At 38.4% G+C, this 24149-nt stretch overlaps 2 protein-coding genes across 15 annotated transcripts in view; one reads left to right on the top strand and one right to left on the bottom strand.

Moving 5' to 3' along the window:
* Positions 1-24149, top strand: part of ARL13B (ARF like GTPase 13B) — a 67342-nt gene that overhangs the window by 26797 nt on the left and 16396 nt on the right. For all 13 annotated transcript variants that reach the window (XR_011529248.1, XM_070582928.1, XM_070582926.1 and 10 more), the window contains 3 exons: positions 18296-18401; positions 19256-19458; positions 22018-22132. Coding sequence is in view for 12 of the 13 variants with exons in the window: in XM_070582928.1 (XP_070439029.1) it covers positions 18296-18401; positions 19256-19458; positions 22018-22132 (424 nt within the window). In the remaining variant the exon portion in view is untranslated. The remainder of the gene's footprint in view (positions 1-18295; positions 18402-19255; positions 19459-22017; positions 22133-24149) is intronic.
* On the bottom strand, positions 5939-14118 carry STX19 (syntaxin 19). Of its 2 annotated transcripts, XM_008538252.2 has the most exons (3): positions 13840-14111; positions 11143-11218; positions 5939-6854 (listed from the first exon to the last, which is right to left on the bottom strand). In XM_008538252.2, exon 3 carries the CDS (start codon positions 6839-6841, stop codon positions 5957-5959), a length of 885 nt encoding a protein of 294 aa, XP_008536474.1. In that variant the 5' UTR covers positions 6842-6854; positions 11143-11218; positions 13840-14111; the 3' UTR covers positions 5939-5956. The 2 variants fall into 2 exon arrangements, with proteins under 2 accessions (XP_008536474.1, XP_008536473.1); XM_008538251.2 differs by lacking the exon at positions 11143-11218 and having other exon boundaries at positions 13840-14118.

Below are 24149 nucleotides of genomic sequence, written 5' to 3'. Positions count from 1 at the left end.
GCATGCAGGTGTGTGAGGACAGTGGGGTGAGAGTCAGTGCAGTCCGCAGAGATTACTGAGCAATCAGGTAGCTTCGGCAAGATGTCTGTGTTCTGTTCTGTCGCCTGGCTCAGCTAGTGAGCTTCTGGAATAGAGGAAGAACAACCCTCATGCAGAGTGACCACTTCACTGTTACAATTTCATAGTGTGAGCTCACAAAGACATGAGAATTAATTATTGATAGTGTAATATGTTTATAAATATAGTATGGCTTGCCATTTGACTAATTTTGGTAGGGGACTTTTACAACCATAGAATTTTTATCAATAAAGGTAAACTGCTTTTTGAAATATGTTCTTCAAAAATATACAAAATGTACCAAAAAAAGTGCACATTCTTAATAATTTAGAAGATGTAGGAAAGAATGAGTTAAAAAAAATTAAAAGATTGACCTCTCGTGCACAGCCAGCCCCTGCTACATTTTGGTGAATTTCCTGTGCATATTTTTGTAAATCAAGTAACGTGTGCACTGTTCACATAATATATAAAATTTTGTATACTGTCTCTTTTCATATGATTGCAAGTCCCTCTTGAATATCTACCAAAGCTCCATATTTGGAACTTCTCCTGTTTGCCCTGTTCTCTGATCTGCAGTTAATTTCTCTTGTTGATGTCGCTGTGGCCACGTGGTCTGCGTCTCTACTCCTCTCCATTTCTTCGATGTTACTCCCGCTGTCCCCTTTCGCTTCTCTGCTGTGTTCCTGGTGGCAGCAGTCTCCCAACCAGTCTCCCTGCCTGTGCTCCGAGCTCAGCTCGACGTGGCTAGCAGGAACCCTTTCTTTATTTGGTGGTTTCCACATTACAAAACTGGTACATGCTTTAACAAGAGAAACAATGCAAGAATATACAAAGATTGTGAGAGATCTTTATAAAATGCAAATATGATCATTTGTTCCTCTGCTTAAAGTCCTTGAGGCTGCCTTCATAGCTCCATGCAGATAGGAAATTCTGGTTTTTAACTGATACAACCTTAGCACATATTAGGTATGACATTGAAATGTCCACTGGATGATAAGTGGAAAGGGCCTCGGCAGAACCTTGCTGAGCTCAGTGCTGGGGGCCGGTGGGGTGTGGGGAGGGGGGGAGGGTACCTCAATTAGGAGCCAGGCTACCTTGTTACACACAGCTGCTACCTTTCTGCCCACAGACTTCTGGACCTCTCATCTGCTACATTCAGTTATAGCATCTAATTTCTTCTGTTTACCCCTGTCTGAGCCTAAATTGGTTGATTTAGGATCCACAAAGCCTCTCAGAACTCACTTCGACACCTAGATAACCCTCTCTTCCTATGCTCTGATAATGAGCGAATGGAGAGGAGGAGCACACCCCTGAGCAGATGCAGTCTTTGAACAGAAGGAGACAAACCTGAAGAGTTAGGATCTTGTCTCTGACCGCAGAATCGCAGTTCAGTAGTGCTGCGACGCGCTCACGCTATGGAAGCAGAGTAGGGGACACAGCAGCAGGTCCTGGACAAGCTCCAGCTCTGCACAGCAGCCTGACGGCAAGTGTCCTTGCAAGTGAGGCCTCAGCCAGATTTCGTCTCTGTCACAGACTCCAGTCTCTCTTGGAGGGTCAGAATCCTGGACGTCACTAGGCTTCTGTTTTATTAGCTCAGATGCTGCTGCTTGGCAGTTCTATAGCCTTTACTACTTAGTCAGCATAATATTTTAATTAAAACATCTGCAGTGAGTGGTGAGAAGTTGGAAAGCCGTGGGTTTAGAGAGATCGAGAGTCTGGAACCTGGATTCCTAGCAGTAGTCTGAATTTGTTCAGGACCCTGGCGAGTCACTTTTCTTCTTTAGACCTAATGGTTAAGTGCTTCTTCTGTAGTTAAAGGAACTGTAAAGTAGCATAATTCTGCGTACTACAAGCTATCTCAAGAATCCACTTAAGCAGAAAGGTAAAACTGATTTGTATTCTTCCAAAGAGAAGGAATAAAATAGATGCTATGCAAACATTGTGCTCTGTAATCATGTTAACCTGTTTATTTATTAGAAAGTCTTTCTTTTCTCCCATATCTAGAGGTTAACTTTAACCTATACTCTAATTAACTAAGAAGGCTCTCTCTACATGTCCTCTCTCTAGTATAGTCTTGAAAATTGGCCTCAGAGAGATACTAAATAACCCTTCCTTTTCTTTTGGTGAGGAAGATTGGCCCTGAGCTAACATCTGTGCCAATCCTCCTTTGTTTTATGTGGGATGCTGCCACAGCATGGTTTGATGAGCAGTGCTATGTCTGGGCCCACGATCCGAACCTACAAACCCCGGGCTGCCGAAGTGGAATACACAAACTTAACCACTTGGCCACCAGGCCAGCCCCTGAGCCTTCCTTTTTTATGGTCAAATCTCCTAGTACTTATAACTGGAATAACTCTGGAGATCCACAGGCTAAAATTTCCTCCTGGGATAATAACAGTTCTTCCTGTGTTAGCACGCTTGAACTCTTGGAATGGTGCTACTTTCTCATTACATACAGTCTGCTTTTCTGTGGAATTATATGACCTAACTTAACTTTTGGCCGAACCTCGCAAATTGGATACTTCAGAACAAAATAGAGGAGTTTCACTCGGGGAAGAAAACATAATATCTCTGATACAATCTTGCTAGGTGTTGTGAACATTTCAATAAAAAGATTTTTTGACCCTGAGGTCTTTGCACTGTGGATGACCTCCCAGGACCTTCTGAGATCATGTACACAATTCTGAGTGCATGTGCAGTTTCTTGGGAGCAGATTTTAGCTTTCTTCAAATTGCTAAAGGATTGCATGACCAAAAAGGCTAAAAACCATGGCAGTGAGTTTCCATATTAGGAGAAACAATAACCAGGCTTTTATTATTACTTTTTCAAGATGGGATTTTTGTCTGCAAACTTTACATGCCTACTTGACTCACGTCCCTTCTAGACAGTATTACAGGAAAATGTTGGTTCACAAGTTTCTGTGAGACATATTCTTCTACAAGTGCCCGGGAGAAGTTCACTAGGTTATGGATTATCCTAATACAGTCACTAGAATTTGAGTCAAATGTATGTTTACGAAGTTAGACCTTTAAGTAGTAAATAGGAGAAACCGAGTCCTTTTTAGAATGCTGAAAACCCCTAAGTATGGAAGTATGGACCCTTGTTGTTTAATCACTTGATCATTAGATAGAGTGGTGAGTACCCTAGTTTACTGTTTTTGCCATCTGAAACGCCTACTCACTGTGTTCATAGGGCCCATTGGTCTAAGACTTCTCTTCTTTCAGTGGAACCTTACCAAGCTGTCCTCTTCATCATCCTTATTTAGTTATACTCTTGACTCACCTGCAGCCTTCCTTAGGGGGCTTCCTTTTGTCTCTGGTGGCATCCAGCTTCACGCAGCAGCTGTGGTTGACAATGGGGCACCCCAACTGGTTGACTTCCTGGGTAATTCATGCACAAGGAGCCTGCAGATGTTCCCGTCCCCCTCCCCCCCCCCCCCAACCTCAACACGCTCTGTTTAAAAGCAAAATAATGGAGAAAACCTGCCGGCAGTGTTAGGCGGCACGATGTTGTCTAGGGACCCCCTGCATCAGCATCAGCCCGGACGTCCTGAAGTTCTGAGGGGCCAGCTATGCTTCTGCTTTTTTCACAGGTTCTCCAGATCATTCTAATGCAGAGCAAAAATTGAGAACTACTCGGGTAGGGGAAAGCATGGGCTTTGGAGTCAGACAGGCCTTGGGTAGTTGACTTAATCCTTCTGAGCTTTGGTGTCTCCACTTGTAAATAAGGGTTTTAATACCTGTGTTGTCATGTGAATTCCAAATAATGTGTTTAAGGCAGCCAGTGCAGTGTTTTACCAGTGTTCTGTCAAAGTGATGGTGGATATGAATAGTTACTGTCAATGATTTGCTGTGTCTAGGTGGACATAAATTAGGAGAACCAGTTTTAAAGTGTCTCGCCATATGAATTCAGGCTATGTGAAGCTTTTGATTAAGAAAATGATGTAGTTTAGTAGGTAAGAATATGAGCCCAAGTGCTCATAATAATTTTATTGTTTTATTATGGGATACCTCTAAAACCAGTAGATTCCTAATATTGTGCCTCTAATGCTTAAGAATTTTTTCCTTAAGGTAGTAATTTTAAGGAAAAAAAAATACTACTTTTAGTGCCTTTTAAGTGTGTGAATAAAACATACAAACTGTTCAGCAACTAATTAGTTAAATGTCATGTTGGTGTTGTTGCTTAGGTTAGAGTAATACTAATGGGTTTTCAACTATAACAGTGAAAATTGCGATACATTGCTTTGCGATGAATCTGTGCTTACGTCTTGCTTTAAAAGCACTATGTGCAGATTAAATGCTAATAGAAAATTACTATTTTACAAATTCATCTGGATATAATTGTGCTCGTGAATATTAAATAGTACTTAATGTTCTCAGTTTTCATGATAAACATTTTAGGAGCAATTGTAAACAAGTATCAGTAAGACACTAAGTAAAAGGATATGGCACAGTCTTAGAAAGGATAGAAAAAATAGGTAAACTTCAGACTTGCATGACTTACAAAGCCTTAAATTTAACCCCTGCTGACCTTTCAATTTTTTTTAGTGAGGAAGATTGGTCCTGACCTAACATCTGTTGCCAATCCTCCTCTTTTTGCTCGAGGAAGATTGTCGCTCAGGTAACACCTATGCCAATCTTCGTCTATTTTGTATGTGGGATGCCGCCACAGCATGGGATGATAAGCGGTTTGTGGGTTCATGAACAGGATCCAAACCCGTGAAACCTGGGCCAGCGAAGCAGAGCGTGTGAACTTAACCACTACACCACCATGCTATGCCACCTGCTGACCTTTCTTAACCTCCTCTCTTACCTGACTGTGTTTTTGCCACTCTGATAAGCTGTACTGCTCATTTTTCCTTGAACCGAGTAAGTTATACCCTCATAGTCTTTGCACTCTTTGTTTTCTCTTCCTGGAATATACCCTCCCTTGTCCTCATCATTCAGATCCTCACTTAGTATTCCCTTTCAGAGAGGCTTTCATTGACTACCTAACCAAAAGAAGCCACCCTGACAGTCTTTATCTCACTGAGTCTTCTCTTGCTAAGTCTCTGCCGAGAATGTGACGTGATCTCGTGTTTGTGTGTGCTGTCTACTTTCTTCCCTAGAATGCGGTCCTAAACTCTGTCCCTGTGTGGGTTCAGACTCTATCCCCAGCCCACAGTGTAGTACCTGGCTTCACAACACCAGTGATGGAGAAACTTTCAAGGGTATATTTGCCTTTATTTTTCATTTTATTTGCCGCCTCTCCTAATCTATAGTACAGTGTCCTGAATGGACCTAAGTTCAGGAAAACAGTGCCTTAACTTACCTTCTTAGGCCCTAAGCTAGATTCAGCTCCCAGTTACCAACTGGACTCATCATCAGATACATAGGTGGGTCTTCCCAGGGTTTGCCGACCTCTGAATTAACTGTCCTAACTCAGCATAAAAGATTCGATACAGCTGCTAGTTGGATTTTGTTTTAATATGGCACCCTTGGAGGTCTTGTTTTATACAATTCTTAACTACCAAAATCCTCTCAGATGAGCCAAAAGGGTTATTTAAGTAGTTATCGTTTATCGATGTTCATCTTGTTAAGACATTGGAAGTTACAAAAGTATGTAATAGAGCTTGGTGCCTGACTGGAAGCTTAAGATCATTCATCTCACGGTCGGTAGTTAACCTGTGAGTTTAAAGCTAACTGTACTGTTTGTAGTTTAGTAAATGAAGACTTCTTTCATGCCACTGGCTTCAGAAGTTTCTGTAATTCTGCTGGGTAAGGACTAACGGGGAAAATTATGAGTTAATAGTGATAGAAGATATGTGAATGGATCTGTGAAATGAAGAAGAACAATATAAGACACTGAAAAATGGGACATTCTTCATTCTAAAGCTGGAACGTTTTCTAAAGTAGCTTCTTTATTTTGAGCCACAGCATGGGCAACACCAACAACACAATACCCTGCAAGGATTTCTTTTTTTGTATTTTACAGCTAGTCCAAATTTCTCTTTAGTAGTGTTAACATATTCTTTTGTACTGTTCACTATCATTTCAATATTGTTGATGCTTTCTCCTTGTTCCTCTACTAAAAGAGATATCTGAATGAAAAGGTCCCTTAAATCCTTCATTTGGTTCTCTAAGTTAACAAGTTCCTTGTGTCTCTGTTCTATCTCTGAGAGTTGTGCTTTAGTGATAGTGATTTCCATAAGTAAGCTTTCGTTAAAAACTTCCCATTTTCCTTGATGAAGCATATCATTTACTTCTTCTTCAGGCACTTCTTTTCCAGCTACTTCAAGCTGACGGAAAATGAATGTCTTGCACTTCTCTTGCTTTGCTGCTATTGTGTCATTGTACACAAACATGGTTTGCTGAAAGTGGCGGAACATCGCGGCATGCTGAGATTTCAGTATCCTTGTGACCACTGATGATGGGCCATTTTCAGCCTCTGACTTTTTAACTTCTTTTACTAAATCATCCAAACCTCTGTTAATGTGTTCAGCTTGGATTTTTATCTCCTTTGTGATGCTAGACTCTCTTTTAAGTAGACTAAACCTTCTCATTGAAGCCACCAGACTTTTCTGTTGCTGCCCAAACCGCTGGACGTCGTCCGTCAGGTTGTTGATGCTCTCCCGTAGCTTCTGGATCTCATGCAGGTGCCTCTCGGCTACAGGCTCTCTTTCATAAAGAACTGCTTGCTGGGGAAGTGCCTCGTGCTCCTCTGCGGCTGTGGTCGACACTGGCCTGTTCCCAGAGAGCTCCACCTCCTTTGTTCGTTGCTTTAGCTCCTGAAGTCGGTCTTTCATCTTCCCCTTCCTCCTAAGAAGCAAAAATGACTGTGATGAACAAAGAAAAATTTGGTATTTTCCCCAGTAGCACTTGGCTTCACATACCTATGTGTATCTCCCAGGAAAAATCCTCCTACTCTTCTGAAAAGAGGTTAAAAAATTAGAAGAATCAGTAAGAATTTCCTCATAAAGATCACTGAGATAGGAAAAGTAATGTAAAATAAATTGTAAATTACTTCACGTAACGTGGGGCTGCTGAGTCCCGTTCAGCTGAATGAAGTGGCTGAGAAAGCAGAGATGGACCTACCATTGCCCCAGAACAGTTCTTCAGGGTCATGCCACTTAACGTATTCTTCTCGATGTAGGAGGATACGTCTTAGAATGAAAGAGCCGACCATATCTTCAACTTTTAGGACTAAAAGGGGCCCCTGAAAGTGCCCTTATTACTGTTCCCAGTTAATTTGGTCTATATAATGTTAAAAACATACTCACTTTGCTAAATATGCATAATTCAATTAAAACCAGTAGTGACAGGCAGATTCCATATGACAGCATTAAGCAATATAGATAATGTTGAATTTATCTTTTTTTTTTTTGAGAAAGATTATCCCTGAGCTAACTATTGCCAATCCTCCTCTGTTTTGCTGAGGAAGCCTGGCCCTGAGCTAACATCCATGCCCATCTTCCTCTCCTTTATAGGTGGGACGCCTACCACAGCATGGCGTGCCAAGTGGTGCTGTGTCTGCACCTGGGATCCGAACCAGCAAACCCCGGGCCGCCGAAGCGGAACGTGCGAACTTAACCACTGCGCCACCAGGCCGGCCCTGAATTTATCTTAAAATCTCTGAGGCTTCCACATTGATTAACACATTATTTGACATAGCTTTGTTTAAGAAAACATATTCTTGGTTTGATTATGCTGATTTCTCATTCTTAGCATTCCTTTGCAAAGATATCCAGACTGTCTTAGAACAAAATTTCTATCAATTCATACTAAGTGATATTTTTATAAATGTTTTATATAAAATCTTATTTTGAGAGTGCTGATAATATTGACTTTTACCACATCCTGTGTTGGTAGTTATACATAGAATCAACCTGATGTACATAATTTATATATAGTGATATATATATGCATATAATGATATGCATATATATGTAAAATGCACTGAATAAGAAGCAATCTTTGTTAGTAAAATACTTTATTTTCACAGAACATCTTGACTTCAGAAAGGCATTTAATAATACCTTTCATGATATTTTTGAGAAGAAGAAGCTGTTAGGGAGTTGCAAATGGCTCATTGAACCCAATACATACTATCACTATCAACCAGAGAAAAAGTTCTCTGATGTTGTGCTGTTACGCTATGGGACTCAGTGGTTCATATATTTATGAAAATATTTTTATCAATGATTTCACTCTTGTCATAGAAGACCTACTTATCAAATATGTTTATGACACAAAATATGGACAGATCTTTAGTACGTTGAAGTACCAAGTTGGGACCGAAAGATTAAAATAGCATGGAACACTATACTAAAAGTAACAAAAATATGTTTAACTGGGGTAGATGTAACACATTGCATCTAGTTGTTTAGAAAACACTTTCACATCTACAATATGAAAGGCCCTTGTGTTCATAGCAGTGCTTATGAAAATTACTGGAGATTTTAATTAATTATGAGCTTTCTATCTCAGCTATCAGAATAGTCATTATGCTTTCATGAATAATAGTATGATGTCTAGCATGATGTCTGTATAAGAGGGATCAGGCTTACTTGGCTTTGCTCCAAAGGGCAGTGGGTGGAAATCACGTGGAGAGAGATTTGATTAGTATAAAGAAGACTTTTCAAACAATTAGCACTGTCCCAAGATGGAATAAACTGCTTCATGAGATAATAAGCTTGCCATCACTGGAACTGTCCAGGATGTTCTTGAAAGATGACCCAGTCAAGGATGTTGTAGAAATGTTGCCTACATTGTGTAAAAAATTAAACCACTGTCCTGAAAATATTCTTTTGGTTTTAAAGGACTGACATCTTGTCAAATAATTATTGATGCTACTATATTCAAAGTTTTAAATGCTGTATTATATATTCAGTAGTACCTGTCCTTGACTTATTTACTGTCTGAGGGGAGATGGCCAATATACAGTCAACAGATAAATGAGGTAATTTTAGATCTTGATAGATCAGTTAGGCAAGGCCTCTCTAAGGAGGTTGTGAGACCTAAATGTTGGGAAGATGAAGAGCCGAGGGAGTCTGACCTGGTATAGGAAATGAGGCCCCAAGGCAATGACTGGGACCGATATGTTTTAGGAACAAAATGAATACCTGTGTAGATAGAATTATTGTGAGGAGTGAAGTCAGGAAGGTAGGCAAGGATCAGATCATAAAGGGCCTTGTGGCCCCAAGTAGTGAGTTTAGATTTTATTCTAGATGCAGTGAAAGAAAATTAAAGGATGAATAGGGTATTAACATATGATTTATGTTTTTAAAAGATCACTGTATAGTGAATAGTTTCCCAGGGTGGGGAAAGTAGTTCACAGAAGAGACTTGGAGGATAAAACTAGATGGAATAATGGGAACCATTCAAGATATATTTTGGAGGTAGAAGTACTAGAACTCACTGATGATTGTAACCCATCAGCAGTACTTATGACCATCACTTCTTGAAACGTTTTCAAGAAACATGTTTCAAATGTGTTTCTCCTGGCATTCCTCTTACCTCTTTGGCTCTCCCATCATCCTTTTCTTTTCCTGGTTTCTTCCCATCTCCCCAACCTCTGAATATTGGAAGCCTTCCAGGCTCAGTCCTCTTTCTACTCACCATCATTTTCTAGTCTCTTGGCATTACATGCTGTCCGTTAGCTGATGACTCAGTTATGTCTCCAGTGTAGACTGCTCTCAGAACACCAATGCACTTGACAGCTCCATTTGAATGTCTGTGTCTAAAATAAGCTCTTGGTCTTCCTCCCAACCCCCAAACTGCAGCTGCATCTCAGTAAATGGCAACTCTAGTCTTCTAGTCGCCAGACCGAAAACTTTGGAGTCATTTTTAACTACTCTGTTTTGTCCCCGCCTCCCCCCATTCCCCCCTTCCCCTATCCAACTAATGGCAAATCTTGTCGACCCCTTTTCGAGGTCTGTCTGGATCCAGGCCCCTCTCACCACTTCTCTGGTCTAAGTCATTGTCATTTCTTGCCTGGATTATATGCTCTATAAAGATCAGCTCTAATGAGTTCTGAGAAGAGGCAATTAGATAAGTGAGATGCTTGGGAAAGAAGCCACATCACAAGAGATAAGACCTTGAAATCTGTTTTTGATGGAAAAAGTCTTTTATGGATATTAACAGTTTACTCAGAAACATTTGCTGTGCACCTGAGCATTTTAAGTACAGATTGGAAACATTTAAGATCAAGTTTTTGTTGCCTATAATGTACTTATAGTTTTCTTCTATTTATTTTAAATATTTTAAATACTTAATTCAAATAGCTGGCAGACTTTTCTTTTGCCACTGATTTGCTATATTAAAGGTAAACAAAAAAGTTTCAGTCTGTGTAGTTTATGCAAGTAAGAGACTTCTAGGTTGGGAAGGGCTTCATCCCTTCTACCCCCTTTCCATTCTCTGTATTCCGCCTTACTTGCAAGGAGTAATTTCTCTACTTTAGGAATAGAACTAGCCAAAGCTAGTGGTTTACTAAGATCTGCGAGACAAAATAACAAGCTACAATATTAAACATAGAAAATCTGTGAAAGGAAGATGAGTCAAGGAGCAGTATAAGAAGGTAGTATAGACAGGACTGCAAACTTTGGATGTTGGGAAAGTAGATCAATATAAAACCCTTAGTAGTTGTTGATCCATATGTTGCACATGTCTTCTAGGAATGTGTTTCTTAGCCTTTGTCCTTACAAATAGGAAATGAGCAAAATCGAGGAGATATATGTATAATAGTGTGTGAGCATGTTATTTGTATAAATTCTATTTAAAAGAAAAAAGTTTTTGCAGGAAGTGGTATAGCATATCTGATCTAAAATAATTATGTTGTTTTCAGCTTTATTGGGCTCTTTAATATAATCAGAACAAATTGAGCACTTTACAATTTAGAAGAAGAAGAATTAGTTCTGATCTCATAGACCTATGTCACAGAAAGTTTCTAAGAAATTTTGAATCCTATCCTTGGCATCATGTAGCGATCGGGATTCTTATATTTTCTTCTGCTTTAGCTCATCGTCACAGGCTGATAAGGTAGACAGGAAGTGAGGTATACTTCATTCCCATTTATGTTCACAGATTTGTTTCCTCTTCTTGTACTAACCTGTTACTACGAATTCTTACAGCTACAACGTATACAGCAGATATACTGTTTCTTGCTCTATTTTTTTACTGTGTTCCTGGTAATATGGGAAAAAGAAAAGAATAACAGTATTAGAGGCTCAGATGAGAAATGGGGGGGATCAAAATAAAACAGATTTTGATTATTTATTTATGAGAATTAAGTCCTAGCTAATGCTTATATAATAGCTAAGTAGCTTTTAGCAATCTTTGAATTTCACAGTTCTCAAGAACTACAATGTCTCCAACTTTCTCTTTGCCTGCATGGCTCGGAGAAAATCCTGAAACAACTCTCTCTAACATTTTTATGGCTGAATAAATTGTTCCTTTTTTTAATTAGAAATAAATGATCAATGCCATCAAAAGCCTTTTTCTGAAGCATCGTAGTTTAAAAGAATTCTTTTTTAAGAAATAGAATATTTAAAATTGATATTGTAGCACAGTATATCTTTGCAAAGTGCTTTTGGGAAGGTGAATTTTACTGTCACTGTTTGTGGAATCCACGGTATTTGACTCTGACCCTTGCAAAGATTGTCTTTTCCTGGGTTTCTGTCCTTGGAAGAACAGCTTCCTGAAGGAGTAACACACATTCGTATTTGAATAAAAGGTACTTTAAGGAACTCTTCCAAATATATTGATATGTATTTTATATTCTTAATTAGTAATTAATTAGTAATTAGTAAATTAGTAAATTTACTAGTGAAAAATAAGTAAATACAGTTGTCCCCCCCTTATTGGGGGGGTCACTTTCCAGGACCCCCGTGGACACCTGAAGCTGTAGGTAGTACTGAAGCCTGTGGACACTGTTCTTTTCACTTAGAGGAAACACTTTACGGCTTCTCTCTAGCATGTCCAAAATGCCAGCAAGAGCAATACTGCTCTTGGGCCTTGGGGCCATTATTAAGTAAAATAAGAGTTACTGGAACACAAGCACTGTGATTTGAGACAGTTGATCTGATAATGGATGGCTACTAAGTGACTAACAGATGAGTAGCCTATATACCGTGGATACACTGGAATTTTCCATTTAATATTTTCAGACCAAGGTTGCTGCGGGTAACTTAAACCCTGGAAAGCGAAACTGTGGGTAAGAGAGGACTGCTGTATTCCAAATCTCTCTTTTCTGTAGCTCTCTATATGTTACTGATAGTAAAGGGAAAACAGAGTCAGATGTCCTGTCAACGCTGTATGCCATGGCAGGCGTGTTATTGTGAATGGTGTTTACATAAAATCAGCTATAAAGTTCATGCTGTGTTCATCTTGGTGTATGGATCCTATGTCTTCATTTATTTCTTTTGAACATTTAAAATATATTTATGTTAAAGATTCTTTACATTTAGATTATTTCTGGTTTCTTAGGAATAAATGCCTGTCATGGCCACTGACTGTTTCTCTTGGTGGTGGGCAGATGTGTTCAGTGTACCTTGGAGTAATGTGGAGTATTCTTTGGCTTTTGTGTGTGAAGACAGCTTGCAGCATTTCCCTAGTTGAAGGTGAAAGCAGCTGATGTTATTAGAATTCTCACTTCTTTGGCTTCTTAAATGAGGAAAACAAACTAAAAAAATTATTGCAAATTGCATATATTCTCTCTTAAGTTTAAACTATCTGACTTTTTTGTAATGCAGTCTCAGTTCTTTTTTAATTTTACTTTTTATTTAGTGTAATTGTTAAATTAACTTATTTAAGGTAACAATAAGACGGTTTTGGTTTAAATATTAACTTGTGCAATTTTGAACTCTCACTTATCTGATTAAAGTAAGCTGTACATACATAAAATGATTTTTATATTAAATTTAAACTGCATAGCCATGAAGATAGCGTGTTCTAGGCATTACATAGCCAACTTTCAAGTCCACCCTTAGAACATGTATTAAAAGTCATTATTATTTTGATTTGAAATCAGTTGTTTATTTAAATTTTAGCATGGTAACAATTACAAAATAACTTTGAAGAAATATAAAAAAATAAAATGTTTTGGTTAAGCCTCTGTATATTGCTTAATTTTGAAAGTATCAGACCTCCCTATTAAATGTTGCATTTAAATGATGCTGACTAAAATTTTTGAAACTATGAAATCAAATATAGTATTTATATTTAATGTTATAATTTGAGTGCTTTCAATTTATTAGCTGAAACATTAAAAAAGTCAGTACTGTGATGTTTTACAGTAGTCCTTTTGCAACAAGATTATTTTCTAATAACCTCAAATTATTTTTAAAAGATTCTGGGAAAAACATAAGAAATTATTTAAGACCTTATAGAAAAATTATCTTAACTTTTTAAAGGTTATACATATGTGTCAAATTTAGGCATAAGCTTTTTTCAGAATTAAATGTAAAAGTGTTCTTGCAGCAAGCACAGCATGACTACCATATAGTCTAAAAAAAATAGAATTTTGTTTGTTTTTATAGGATCTGACTTTCTAGTGTTTTCAAAATGAGAAGTTTTTTTAAAGGACTTAAAAGAAAAAGTTGATTTTTACTATAGTGGTTTGTTTCTAAGAGCTCTAAACCCAAATCCCGTTCAGTGTGTCAGCAGTGTGTAGGAACAGATCAGCGGCTCGTAGCCTGGTCTAGATCTGAGCAGAGCTTTAATTTCTGTCGAGCTCGTTTTCAGTGACACAGGTTTCAGTCTGTGGTGGTCTCACCTTAAAAAGTGCGTGGAAGATTAGTTTGCTTACCTGTGTCTTGTTCCTTAGGCTGCTTTCCGCCTGTGGTGTTGTCGTCCTGCCTTGGAGAGAAAAACTGAGTACCATCCGTAACGTTTTGATCAAATTGTTTAAGTCACTGCCTTGTAGTTCACAGGCTAATTTCTGTAGTTTCTTATAGTTAACTTAATTGAAAGCCAAATACTGAAGTGAAATAAGTTGGAGATAAAGTTGTCCTTTTGCTGTTAATATCAAATGAGGAGAACAAATTGCTTACTTCACACCTGGAGAATCCGGTTCTGCCTGTTCTCTGCCCGTTTAGATGAAAGGCAGATCCTTTTCCTTGGAGCTGGTTGGTCACAGGAAGTCCTCATTAAACTGCCTCAGAGTGTTGGCTCGGGCTCTGTGGTTCCAGTCCTGTATTATATATAAAATGCATTGCCTACCAAAAACGGGTTTGTACTTAAACAAAGGCTATTTTGCTTTCTTTAGGTGTCAAAACTTGCCAAAAATATGGAATTTGGAATAAATAGGCATGGGGCTTTTTGTTCCATTTACTTTAAAATGATTCATTTCTGCCCTATTTTAGGGAATCCCAGGGTGTAACTCATAAAATCATGGAATTTCAAAGCTACAACAGCCAGAAAAAAACTTGTGTCTTTAAATCTTCCACCCTACCTTTCTTCTTACTATACCTGCTATTTGTAGTTTAAAATAAGTTTCTTTCATAGTTTTCAATATAGAAAAACTAAAGTTGTGCAGCAATATATGTTATGCTCTTTGTTACATCAATATAGTAATTTAAAATTTTTACCAGAGAGAAATCTTTGTAGGAACAGTTAGAAATGAAATTTCTCTCACTACTAAATTTCTTATTTTCTTTCTTATTCTGCCTGAGTTATACAATTTGAGGATGAGAGGAGGGCCATTGCTGTAACATCCATCAAAACAACATCTGCATTTATTCTTTGATTTAGTAGTCTACTTCAGTCTCTTCTCCAAATAAGAAACAACTGCTTCGCACACTTACTCTTAACAGCACTTTTGTGAAAACAAAACACTGGAAACAGCCCAAAGTCCTTCTGTGTAGGCCTGGGTGAATAAACAATGAAACATCCACGTAATGAGCATTTTACTCCTTAATAAAGAACATTTCCTTACACTGCTTCAGGATGATTTTAGGATTTACTGTTAAAAAAGCATGGTGATGCACAAGGGTGTGTATATATGCTAGCTTCTGAGCAAGAAATAAGGTGGAGATGCACACAACACTCCAGCCATTCAACAGTACTGAATATCCATAGTGCCCAAGAAGTGGTCTTTGAAAATAGCATTTCCTCCATATATATGTTTGTATTTTCAAAAAGAAACAATGGGAAGATGAACCAAAAACTAATGGAAATGGTTACCTATAGGAGGATGGAAGGAATGGAGAGAGAAAAAGGGACAGAGATGGAAAACGGTTCTTTCTGATTGTACCTCGTTTTCATAGTTTTGAATTTGGAACCATATAAATGTTTTAAAAATTAAATCTTAAAAAATAAAACTATCTAAAAATCAAAAGCAGCCTGAAACAAAGAAACCTAGCTGTGTATCTAGATGGAGGCACAACCATACAGAGAAGGATTATTTCAAGTAATTTTAAAACTCAGTACTTTGACTGTGCATCTCTTGTGGGATATATCTTAGAGACAAGAATAAGCACAAAGAAATCTTAACCTGCCTTTAGTACTCTTATTTTTAGTAATAATATTGGTATTGTTATGTTGAAACTCATATCTCGTAGGATAAAGCAAATAGTTAATGTCAGTTTTATTAGAAACTGTAATTTCTTATGCTGTCAATTTTTCAGCATAAGAAAAAAGAAATATGGGGCCGGCCCGGTGGCACAGCAGTTAAGTTCGCACATTCTGCTTCGGTGGCCTGGGATTTGTAGGTTCGGATCCCGGGTGTGGACATGGCACCGCTTGGCAAGCCATGCTGTGGCAGGCATCCCACATATAAACTAGAGGGAGATGGGCACGGATATTAGCTCAGGACCAGTCTTCCTCAGCAAAAAGAGGAGGATTGGTGGCAGATGTTAGCTCAGGGCTAATCTTCCTCTAAATAAATAAATAAATAAATAATAAAGTATAAGAAAAGAGAAATTAAGCAGCTAAGTAAAAACTTGGTAATATTTTGTTTAAAATGGGGAAATCAATGTCTGCTCATGATTTAACTTTTTTCTTTCTTAAAAAACTGCATTTTCCCTAGCTTTGTCCACCGAAAAGGGTCTAGAAGCAATGGCAAGTCAATAGCAGTAAATGTCTTTAGCACCCAGACAGTGTTCTTTCAAACATGGTTCCTACTGAAAGGAGCCAGGGCTCCTTAGGGAAATGGATGATTCTAGGTCTGGGACATTGTTTTTATGAGAAAGCAAAGAAGCTGTCAAAGACCTTCGGAGTTGTACCAAAAGAATACAGCAGCCAACACAAATGGGACTCCACTGACCAAAAGTGGATAACTTGGAGCCCCAAAAAGAACAGTAGCTATGATAAATTGACACACATCAAATGTATGTAAGAATCCGTGAGTTCTTAATGATAGCCCCCGTAAACCAGAGGAACAACTTGATTACCTTTGGAGGCTGCTAGGGCACCCATTATGAAAATTAGGAAATGAAGGCAAAGGATCGAGCATTTATCTTGACTTTTCTCTGAATTGTATTTAGATAAGAGTCACCAAGTAGCTGATGAAAGCTTACTTTTTAGCAAAGATCCAGCTAGTAAATGCAGAAGGAATATAGAACTAGGAAAGTTATCATTTTATAAGCTCCTATAAAATAATAGAATTCAGTAAAAGCCACCAATAGCTGCTAAAATCATTAGGTGAAAGTTTAATCAGGAGTGTTATTTTGAGTAAATCAGGCTAGCTCCACCTGAATCCACTGATCCATTTTAACCTCACTAAAAGTGGTACAAGCAGATATCCTATGCCTCCTAAGAACCAGCACCATCTGTGAAATAATGCTTGCCAAAAGATTTCAACTTGAGGGGCTGGCCCCGTGGCCAAGTGGTTAAGTTCGCGTGCTCTGCCTCTGCAGCCCAGGGTTTTGCCAGTTAAGATCCTGGGCGTGGACCTAGCACCGCTCATCAAGCCATGCTGAGGCTGTGTCCCTCATGGCACAACTAGAAGGACCCACAACTAAAAAATACACAACTGTGTACTGGAGGGCTGTGGGGAGAAGAAGGAAAAATGAAATCTTTAAAAAGGAGAAAAAGATTTCAACTTGAAACTCATCCAGCCTGTACATCTAACTACCAGATACAGGAAATACAGGGTATGTATGTTAAAAAGCCTCGTAAGGAAGATATCAGCCAAATCGTAAGCATGGGAAATACTATAGAAAAATGACTTGTTTTACAAATGAATGTCATGGGAGGAAAAGTGGTGGTGGTAGTGGTGCAGGGGTGGGGCTGTTGGTCCTGGAGGGTGATACTGATTCAAAAAGACTTAATAAATTATAATGTGGATCTGGTTTGGATCTAAATTTGGACATAAGACTTGTAAAAAGATTGAGGAATATTAGTTTTGTTAGGTGTGATAGTGGTATTGTAATGTTTTTTAATTTTTAAATTTTGGGGTGAAGTGACATGTCTTGGGGGAAAGTGGAAGATATATGGATGAGCAAGAATGGCACAATGTTGGTAATTTTTAAAGATAAGTGATAAAGTTCATTAGATTTATTATTCCATGTATTAAATAATATATATTTGCCTGAAATGTCTATCAAAACCCTGACCAAGACAGTGTTTTATTAACTTTTGGACCCCTGCCATCTCATAGGCAAATAGTGGCATTTTGTGGTAATTCTTGCTTTTTTTAGAACTTCTTTTGTGTTTCCTTTTGTTGTTCCCCAGTTTGTTCCTCGTTGAGTATAATGTTTTTATGCCCAGTGCTGTGCCAAGTAGGTTAGACAGAAGTGGCCCCAGGCTTCCAGAAGACTGTGTGTGTGTGTGGACAGTCCCGGCGCTGGATGCAGATGAGCTCACATGCCAAGAGCTAGAATGAAGGTTTGGGTGTTTAGAACATGATACTGTTTGTATTCCAAGAAGATAAGGATGTGAGATAAGGACACTTAAGTCATAATGCGGTGTATTTTAAGAAGATAAGGACATAATTAATGTGAAAGTTGGAATTGATGGCTGGACGCTGTGGAAATGAGTTCACTTCCTTTTCTACAACATAGCTTTTTTTTTCCTGCAAATGTAGCTTTTTTTGGCTTATTGATCTATTGCTGTTTTCTTAACCTGATTTCCCTTTTACAGGACAGTTCTTACAAACTAATTTTAGCAGTAATAAAGGAAAGATGATGAAATAGGTACAATATTCTCTAAAATCAGTGTGTTCTGTAATCACAACTTTAAAATAAGGAGAGCATGGTCAAAATATTTTCGCGTGGCTGTCTGATTATATATTTACTGTAAAACAACTTCATTTATGTCTCTAGGTTGGCAAATAAACAAGACAAGGAAGGGGCCTTAGGAGAAGCTGATGTGATTGAATGTCTGTCTCTGGAGCAGCTGGTCAATGAGCACAAGTGCCTGTGTCAGATTGTAAGTGTCGGGTCGTCGTCCTGTGAAACGTGTTCAGTATGAGTTAGTTTTTGTAAAGGCGACAGGCAGTTAGGTGGTAGGCAGCTAACAAAATAATATATTAGTTTTAAAAGAACTTTTATTTTTTTACCCAGGAAATCATGTTCTCACTGTTCTGTTGGTATTACCCAATACTGTAATAAGTGTTTTCTCCTTAGTTGTTAGTGATTTCCATCAGCTCTCTTTCATGATTTCAGACTTTAGAGTTTCCTTCTTGTTTAAGATATTGCTGACAGGACCTGTAAGCTGTACAACATGTCATGCTATAAATTTTGTGAAACAGTAAAGAAAAGTATAAATACAAAATTTAAACACGGTTTATAATGAATTTTGGAAAATCATGTCAGGAGTGTTGTCATACAGTCTTAAGAAAGATGGACAGAGAATTTGATCATGTTTTCTGGTTTCAGAAGATGATCTTTAGGCTGTCAGTCTTAAAGGTGTTTATTGTATAAATTCCCTGGTATGAGGAATTAAAAATTCCCCGTATTTTTAATAAGTAGGTGTATTTTGCTTCTGGCAGTTCAATTTTGTCTTCCATTCAGTTTGTTTAAACTTAAAACTGGCACCGTCAACTTCTTTTGTCATAATATCTCTCATAGCTTACAGATATCACCCATAAAATATTTTAACTCCTGTGTACTAGTGTTAGTGATCATTGCGGAGGTGTGTTTGTAAGTTAAATAAGCAGGTGCTTCATATCATTCATTTAATGGGTCAATTTTGATTTGCCAGTAATTAAACTTAATGGTTTATGAATAGATTTTTGTGGAGAACTTTTAGTTTTAATCTTTAAGTCAAATGCTGTTTTTCAGGAACCTTGTTCAGCAGTCTTGGGATATGGAAAGAAAATTGACAAGTCCATTAAAAAAGGCCTTTATTGGCTGCTCCATATCATTGCAAGAGACTTCGATGCCTTAAATGAGCGCATCCAAAAAGACACCATGGAGCAGCGTGCTCTTGAGGAACAAGAGAAGCAAGAAAGGGCTGAACGAGTACGAAAACTGCGGGAAGAAAGGTACCACTGTGCATTCGAAAAGTCAAAAATACAACAATGTTATGAATAATTTTTGTCCATTCACTTTCCTCTTTCTGTGTGAAGGAAGACACTAGGTAAATTTTCTCTTTTTACAGGTCTGTCTCTCTACACAGTAATTTTAGGTGGTAGAGTTCTAATCTCCCTGGTGGTGTTACAGGAGTCAAATTTATTCCTTAGGCATTTATTATGTCCCAAGGTTTTAAGATATTTATCTCTTATTTCTCATGGCTACTTTTAGTACCACGGTTCTCAGTCTGCAGGGAGATTTTGCTTCTCAGAGGACATCTGGAAATGTCTAGACATCTTTACTTGTCACAGCTGGGGGCAGGGGTGCTCCTGGAGGCCCCCAGAGGCCAAGGGCGCTGCTCAACACCCTACGCCGCACAGGACAGTCGCAACAACAAAGAATGACTGGGCCTGGGGGTCGATGGATCGGGAACCCTTCTCTAGTCTCAGCAGAGATTTTAGAAGTTAAGCTGTTAGTGGGTCAGTCAACCAAAGCAAAAATCTTATCTTCGACACTGGTTTTGTGAGAAAGTAGACGGAATTGCTATATTAGGTTTTTAAAATATGTTTGTAAAAAATTATTTTAAAAGTATGTTGCCTGAAAGGAAATTTTCAAACTAAACTGAACAGTGAGTTTTACAAAATGATTACATAAATTCCACGACAGAATCGTTCAGAATAATCTTAATGCTGCAAGAAAGTACTCAGATTTGATTAGAAGTTGAATTTAGTACTTAATCGAAGATATCTCTTTCTTTCTCCACTGGATTGTTGCAGGTAGCGGAGGGGAGAAATGAAAAGACTTTTCTGTGAGCTCCTGTAAGCTGCAGAGTTGTCTTCTTCCTTCCTAAGTGATCTAGCAGAGCTGTGACCGCAGAGCCAGAGCGTGAGCCCAAGCCCGAGCCCGCCAGCCACCCTTGGGGATGCCCTGTGAGGGGCTCCCTTACGCGGCTACAGAAATCCTCGAATTACTGTAATCCTTCACTTAATTCAGAAATAGGACTTTGGAAAGAAGTCTTTGCAGAGATAGCTCCCCATCCCCAAGTGCTCAATAATAGGAGCAGGGCATTCATCTCGGTCTCTCTTGATACCTCTGTGAGGTTCTAGTTCTTTTGAGCATCTTAGGTTTTCTATCCTGGTGTGTATTTTCATGATAGAAAGCTCAGTACAGCCCATCGTTCGTGTAAGGATCTCTTTTATATATTTATGAAAGTAAAGTATATGGCTGTCCTTTCTAAAGACTCCTTTGCTTTTCCTCCACTAAGAAAACAAACAAAAAAGTTGAGTTGGATAAAAGGGACCTAATGTTAGTCATTTTTTTTCAAGTTTTTACCTTTTCCATAAAGGTGTTCTGGATCACGCCATGCAAGCTATGCAAATCCCCATGCCCCTTTCCTCTGTTCTCCCAGCCACGCCACTTGTGTCCCGAGGCCTCTCCTGCTGAGTAGAGACTCCACAATTAGAAGTAAATTGGCATTTAGACAAGAATGATTTTAAAAGACCTTTTTACTTCATTAAATTAAATCTAATAGGTTCAGATATTTTTGAAAAACAGTAAAATATGCTATTGTTTGTATCTGAAAATAGTATATTGATACTAGATACCTGAAATTGCTTACTAATAAATGAATAACACTGGTAACAATTACTGTTTTATAAGTATGTTCATTTACAGAGTGCTTTCACATGTATTACTTTATCTAAAACAACCCTACGAAGTAGGTATTTTTATCTACATTTATGGGAAAGCTGAGGCTCAAAGATCCAGATACATGTCCAAGGCTGCAGGAGTAGAACTTTCAAATCTACATCTTGGCTTTCTAGGTTCAGAATGAAAGGATGCATCTTTCCATCACAGAACATGAGTAGATGTCGCGGTAACGAGCATTCACATTGCTATGCTCTGCTCAGTCTAGTTGCAGGTCTGCAGTACTCATTTTCTGTCTTCAGCTACTTGTTTTAGCAACTCACTACTCTTCGTGTTTAGGGCAACATTGACTGTAAATCATAGAGGTAGTAAACATTCCAGTAGTTACTAATATGGAAATATTTAATCTGAGTGATATAAGGCAACTTATTTTTATAGCCTCTTCTGCCATCATGCAAAGCAACAGTTGTTATCTAGTTCATATATGATACACAACTGGACACAGCCCTTAAGAAGAGGGTTAACAGGAGGATTATTCATCTGTTGACATCGATGAAGAGGACAGCGTTGGTTTGGGAGAGTAATTAATACATTGATAAATATAAACCCTGAGTACATAGAAAAGTAGTTAATATGCACCATTGACATTAAGAAGTCAGTCATGGAAATGTCATTTTTGTTGGCATTTGTAAATGATGAATTTTTACATGGGGGTAGAGGCCTATTACCTTCAAAAGGATTTCTGAAAATCTCTCAGTAATTCAAAGTCATGTCCAGAGGTTTAAATTACTAAATTTAATAGTCTTAAACTTATTGCAAGTATTCTTAAACATGGTTCAGCATTTTCTTAAAAGGAATTCCAAATTTTTTCCCTCAAACAATAGAGAACAAAGAGAGCGAGAAGAGGCTGAACTTGATGGAACCAGTGGTCTGGCTGACTTGGACCCAGAACCTGTTATTGTTAATCCTTTCCAGCCCATAGCGTCTGTAATCATTGAGGTACGGATGGTGGCAAATGTAATTTTTCTATCTTAAGTTGTAAAGTTGGAGGTTGAGAGCGGAGGTGGGAAGTTGGGAAAGGAGGAAGGGAGATAGAAGTGTTTCACCAGAGATTGATTATTTCCAAAAGAAGTGAAATGGGAGAGATGGGTTAAAAGTTTGCTGCTTTTTCTTCCTCCTCGAATTTACCCTTTGATCTAGTAAAAAGAGGAAAGATGACTTCAGAATTAACTGAGAATGAAAATGAAGATTGAATGTAGCAGCTATCATAGTTACTGTCCTAATAAATCTTTTTTGTCTTCTATTTCACATGATAGTAATGTATTTACTTATTTACACTGTTTTCATCTCTGTATTGCTGTTACTATCCCTTTACAGTAATATTTAGATGCTTATGATGCATTGGAGTATGTAAATGATTTTCTAATTGTTTTCCCATGATACTTAAGGATGTTTGAAACTATAATAGATTATCCTACATCTGAATATTGTTTAACTGTCAGAAGTTTTTACAGTTAATTTGTAGTCATAGTCACGAGGAAGTGAGGGTTGTGTGTGTGGGTCTGCTTTCCTTTGGAGTGATGTCAAGAGTTTGCACTGGCACTGCTGTAATTGCCCTCAGGGCGGCGGGCCTCCTCAGAAGCAGAGCTCCCTAAACCTCCTCCCATTGGCTCAGAGCTTAACTGGCAGCTGGCTTGCTGGTCCCTCCCTCTCTGCTGCCCCTGCCTCCTCTGCTGGGGGCTTGTCTGGAAAGGTGCGTGATTCCTTCTTTGGGGCTGCTGCAAGGAGGGAGGAGCTCCTCAGGTAAGAAGGTAGTTTGGTAGTTTTGGTATTTATTTTCCAAAATAATTGGTAATATGAGATATTTGGTCTTAGTTGCTTAGATACCGGAAGGTTAATTGTAGTTAATCTTTTTATTAAGCTCACTGCATTTACCTTAAGTGTATGCTTTTCTAAGTACAGTAAAGCCGTCTTAATAACTTGAGCTGTTGTTTTGTCTCCATCCTGTTAAATATTGTTTGTCAAGTTTTGTTTTATGTTTTTCTAAAAATATTGGTAGAGAAGAAGGAAATCAAGTTTGGCTTTTCACCTTGAAACATTAATTGACTCTGTCTGTGTAATAGAGCTGACTTGTAATAAGGACTGATGGTTTTCTAGTGCCGGGCTGTGAACTACTTCGAAGGCCTCGCTGCTTCTGCCAACCTTGTGTTGCTCGCCACGTAAAGACGTGCACAGTCCTGGTGTACAGTGTGGTGTACCTTATATGGAAAGTCCCTGAATTAATTAGTGGCATGGGGAAAGTACAATTACGACGCTTTTAAGCTACTGTGATTTTAACAAGATGGTCAGTAAAGAAGTGAAACAGGTTGCCTGTAGTCTTCTTTTTACCAAGCAGATTTTCCTTTTTCCACAAAATTTCTCCTGTGAAATGTTTGCCTTTTAGAGAAGCATCTTACATTTCTTTGATTTTACCACAGATAATAAAAATGGTGAGGTATTGGTTCCAGAATAGACAGATCCAGGAACAAATAGTAAAAACCTAACTTTGTATGAGATAAATTGACATTTCAAGTTTGGGAGAAAAGGATGTTGGAACAATGGAAGAAACGTTTGTAAAAAAGTAAAATTATTGAGTGCTGTATACAAAATTAAATTCCAGAAGACTTAAATGTATAAGAAAAGAAGCTTTAAAAATATTAGCATGTAATATGGTTAAAATTTGTATATACTTGAAGGAGGAAAATGTTCCAAAGCAGGACAATTAGACCACAAACCCTAAAGTGAAGAATAGAGAGATCTTTATTATATTCAGTTTTTAAAGAGCTGTTCAAAAGGTTAAAGGCTGGGGGCTGGCCCCCTGGCTGAGTGGTTAAGTTCACGCGCTCCGCTGCCGCAGCCCAGGGTTTCGCTGGTTCAGATCCTGGACTCGGACATGGCACCGCCCGTCAGGCCATGCTAAGGCAGTATCCCACATCCCACAGCTAGAAGGACCCACAACTAAAAATACACACCTATG

This window comes from Equus przewalskii, chromosome 18 (assembly GCF_037783145.1).
Source record: "Equus przewalskii isolate Varuska chromosome 18, EquPr2, whole genome shotgun sequence".
NCBI classification, from domain to species: domain Eukaryota; kingdom Metazoa; phylum Chordata; class Mammalia; order Perissodactyla; family Equidae; genus Equus; species Equus przewalskii.
The sequence above is the reverse complement of the archived record's forward strand: the minus strand, read 5'-3'. Positions and strand labels throughout refer to the sequence as shown.

Coding starts and splice junctions, on each gene's coding strand:
- STX19 (XM_008538251.2), bottom strand. CDS start 6,841: ATGAAAGACCGACTTCAGGAGCTAAAGCAACGAACAAAGGAGGTGGAG.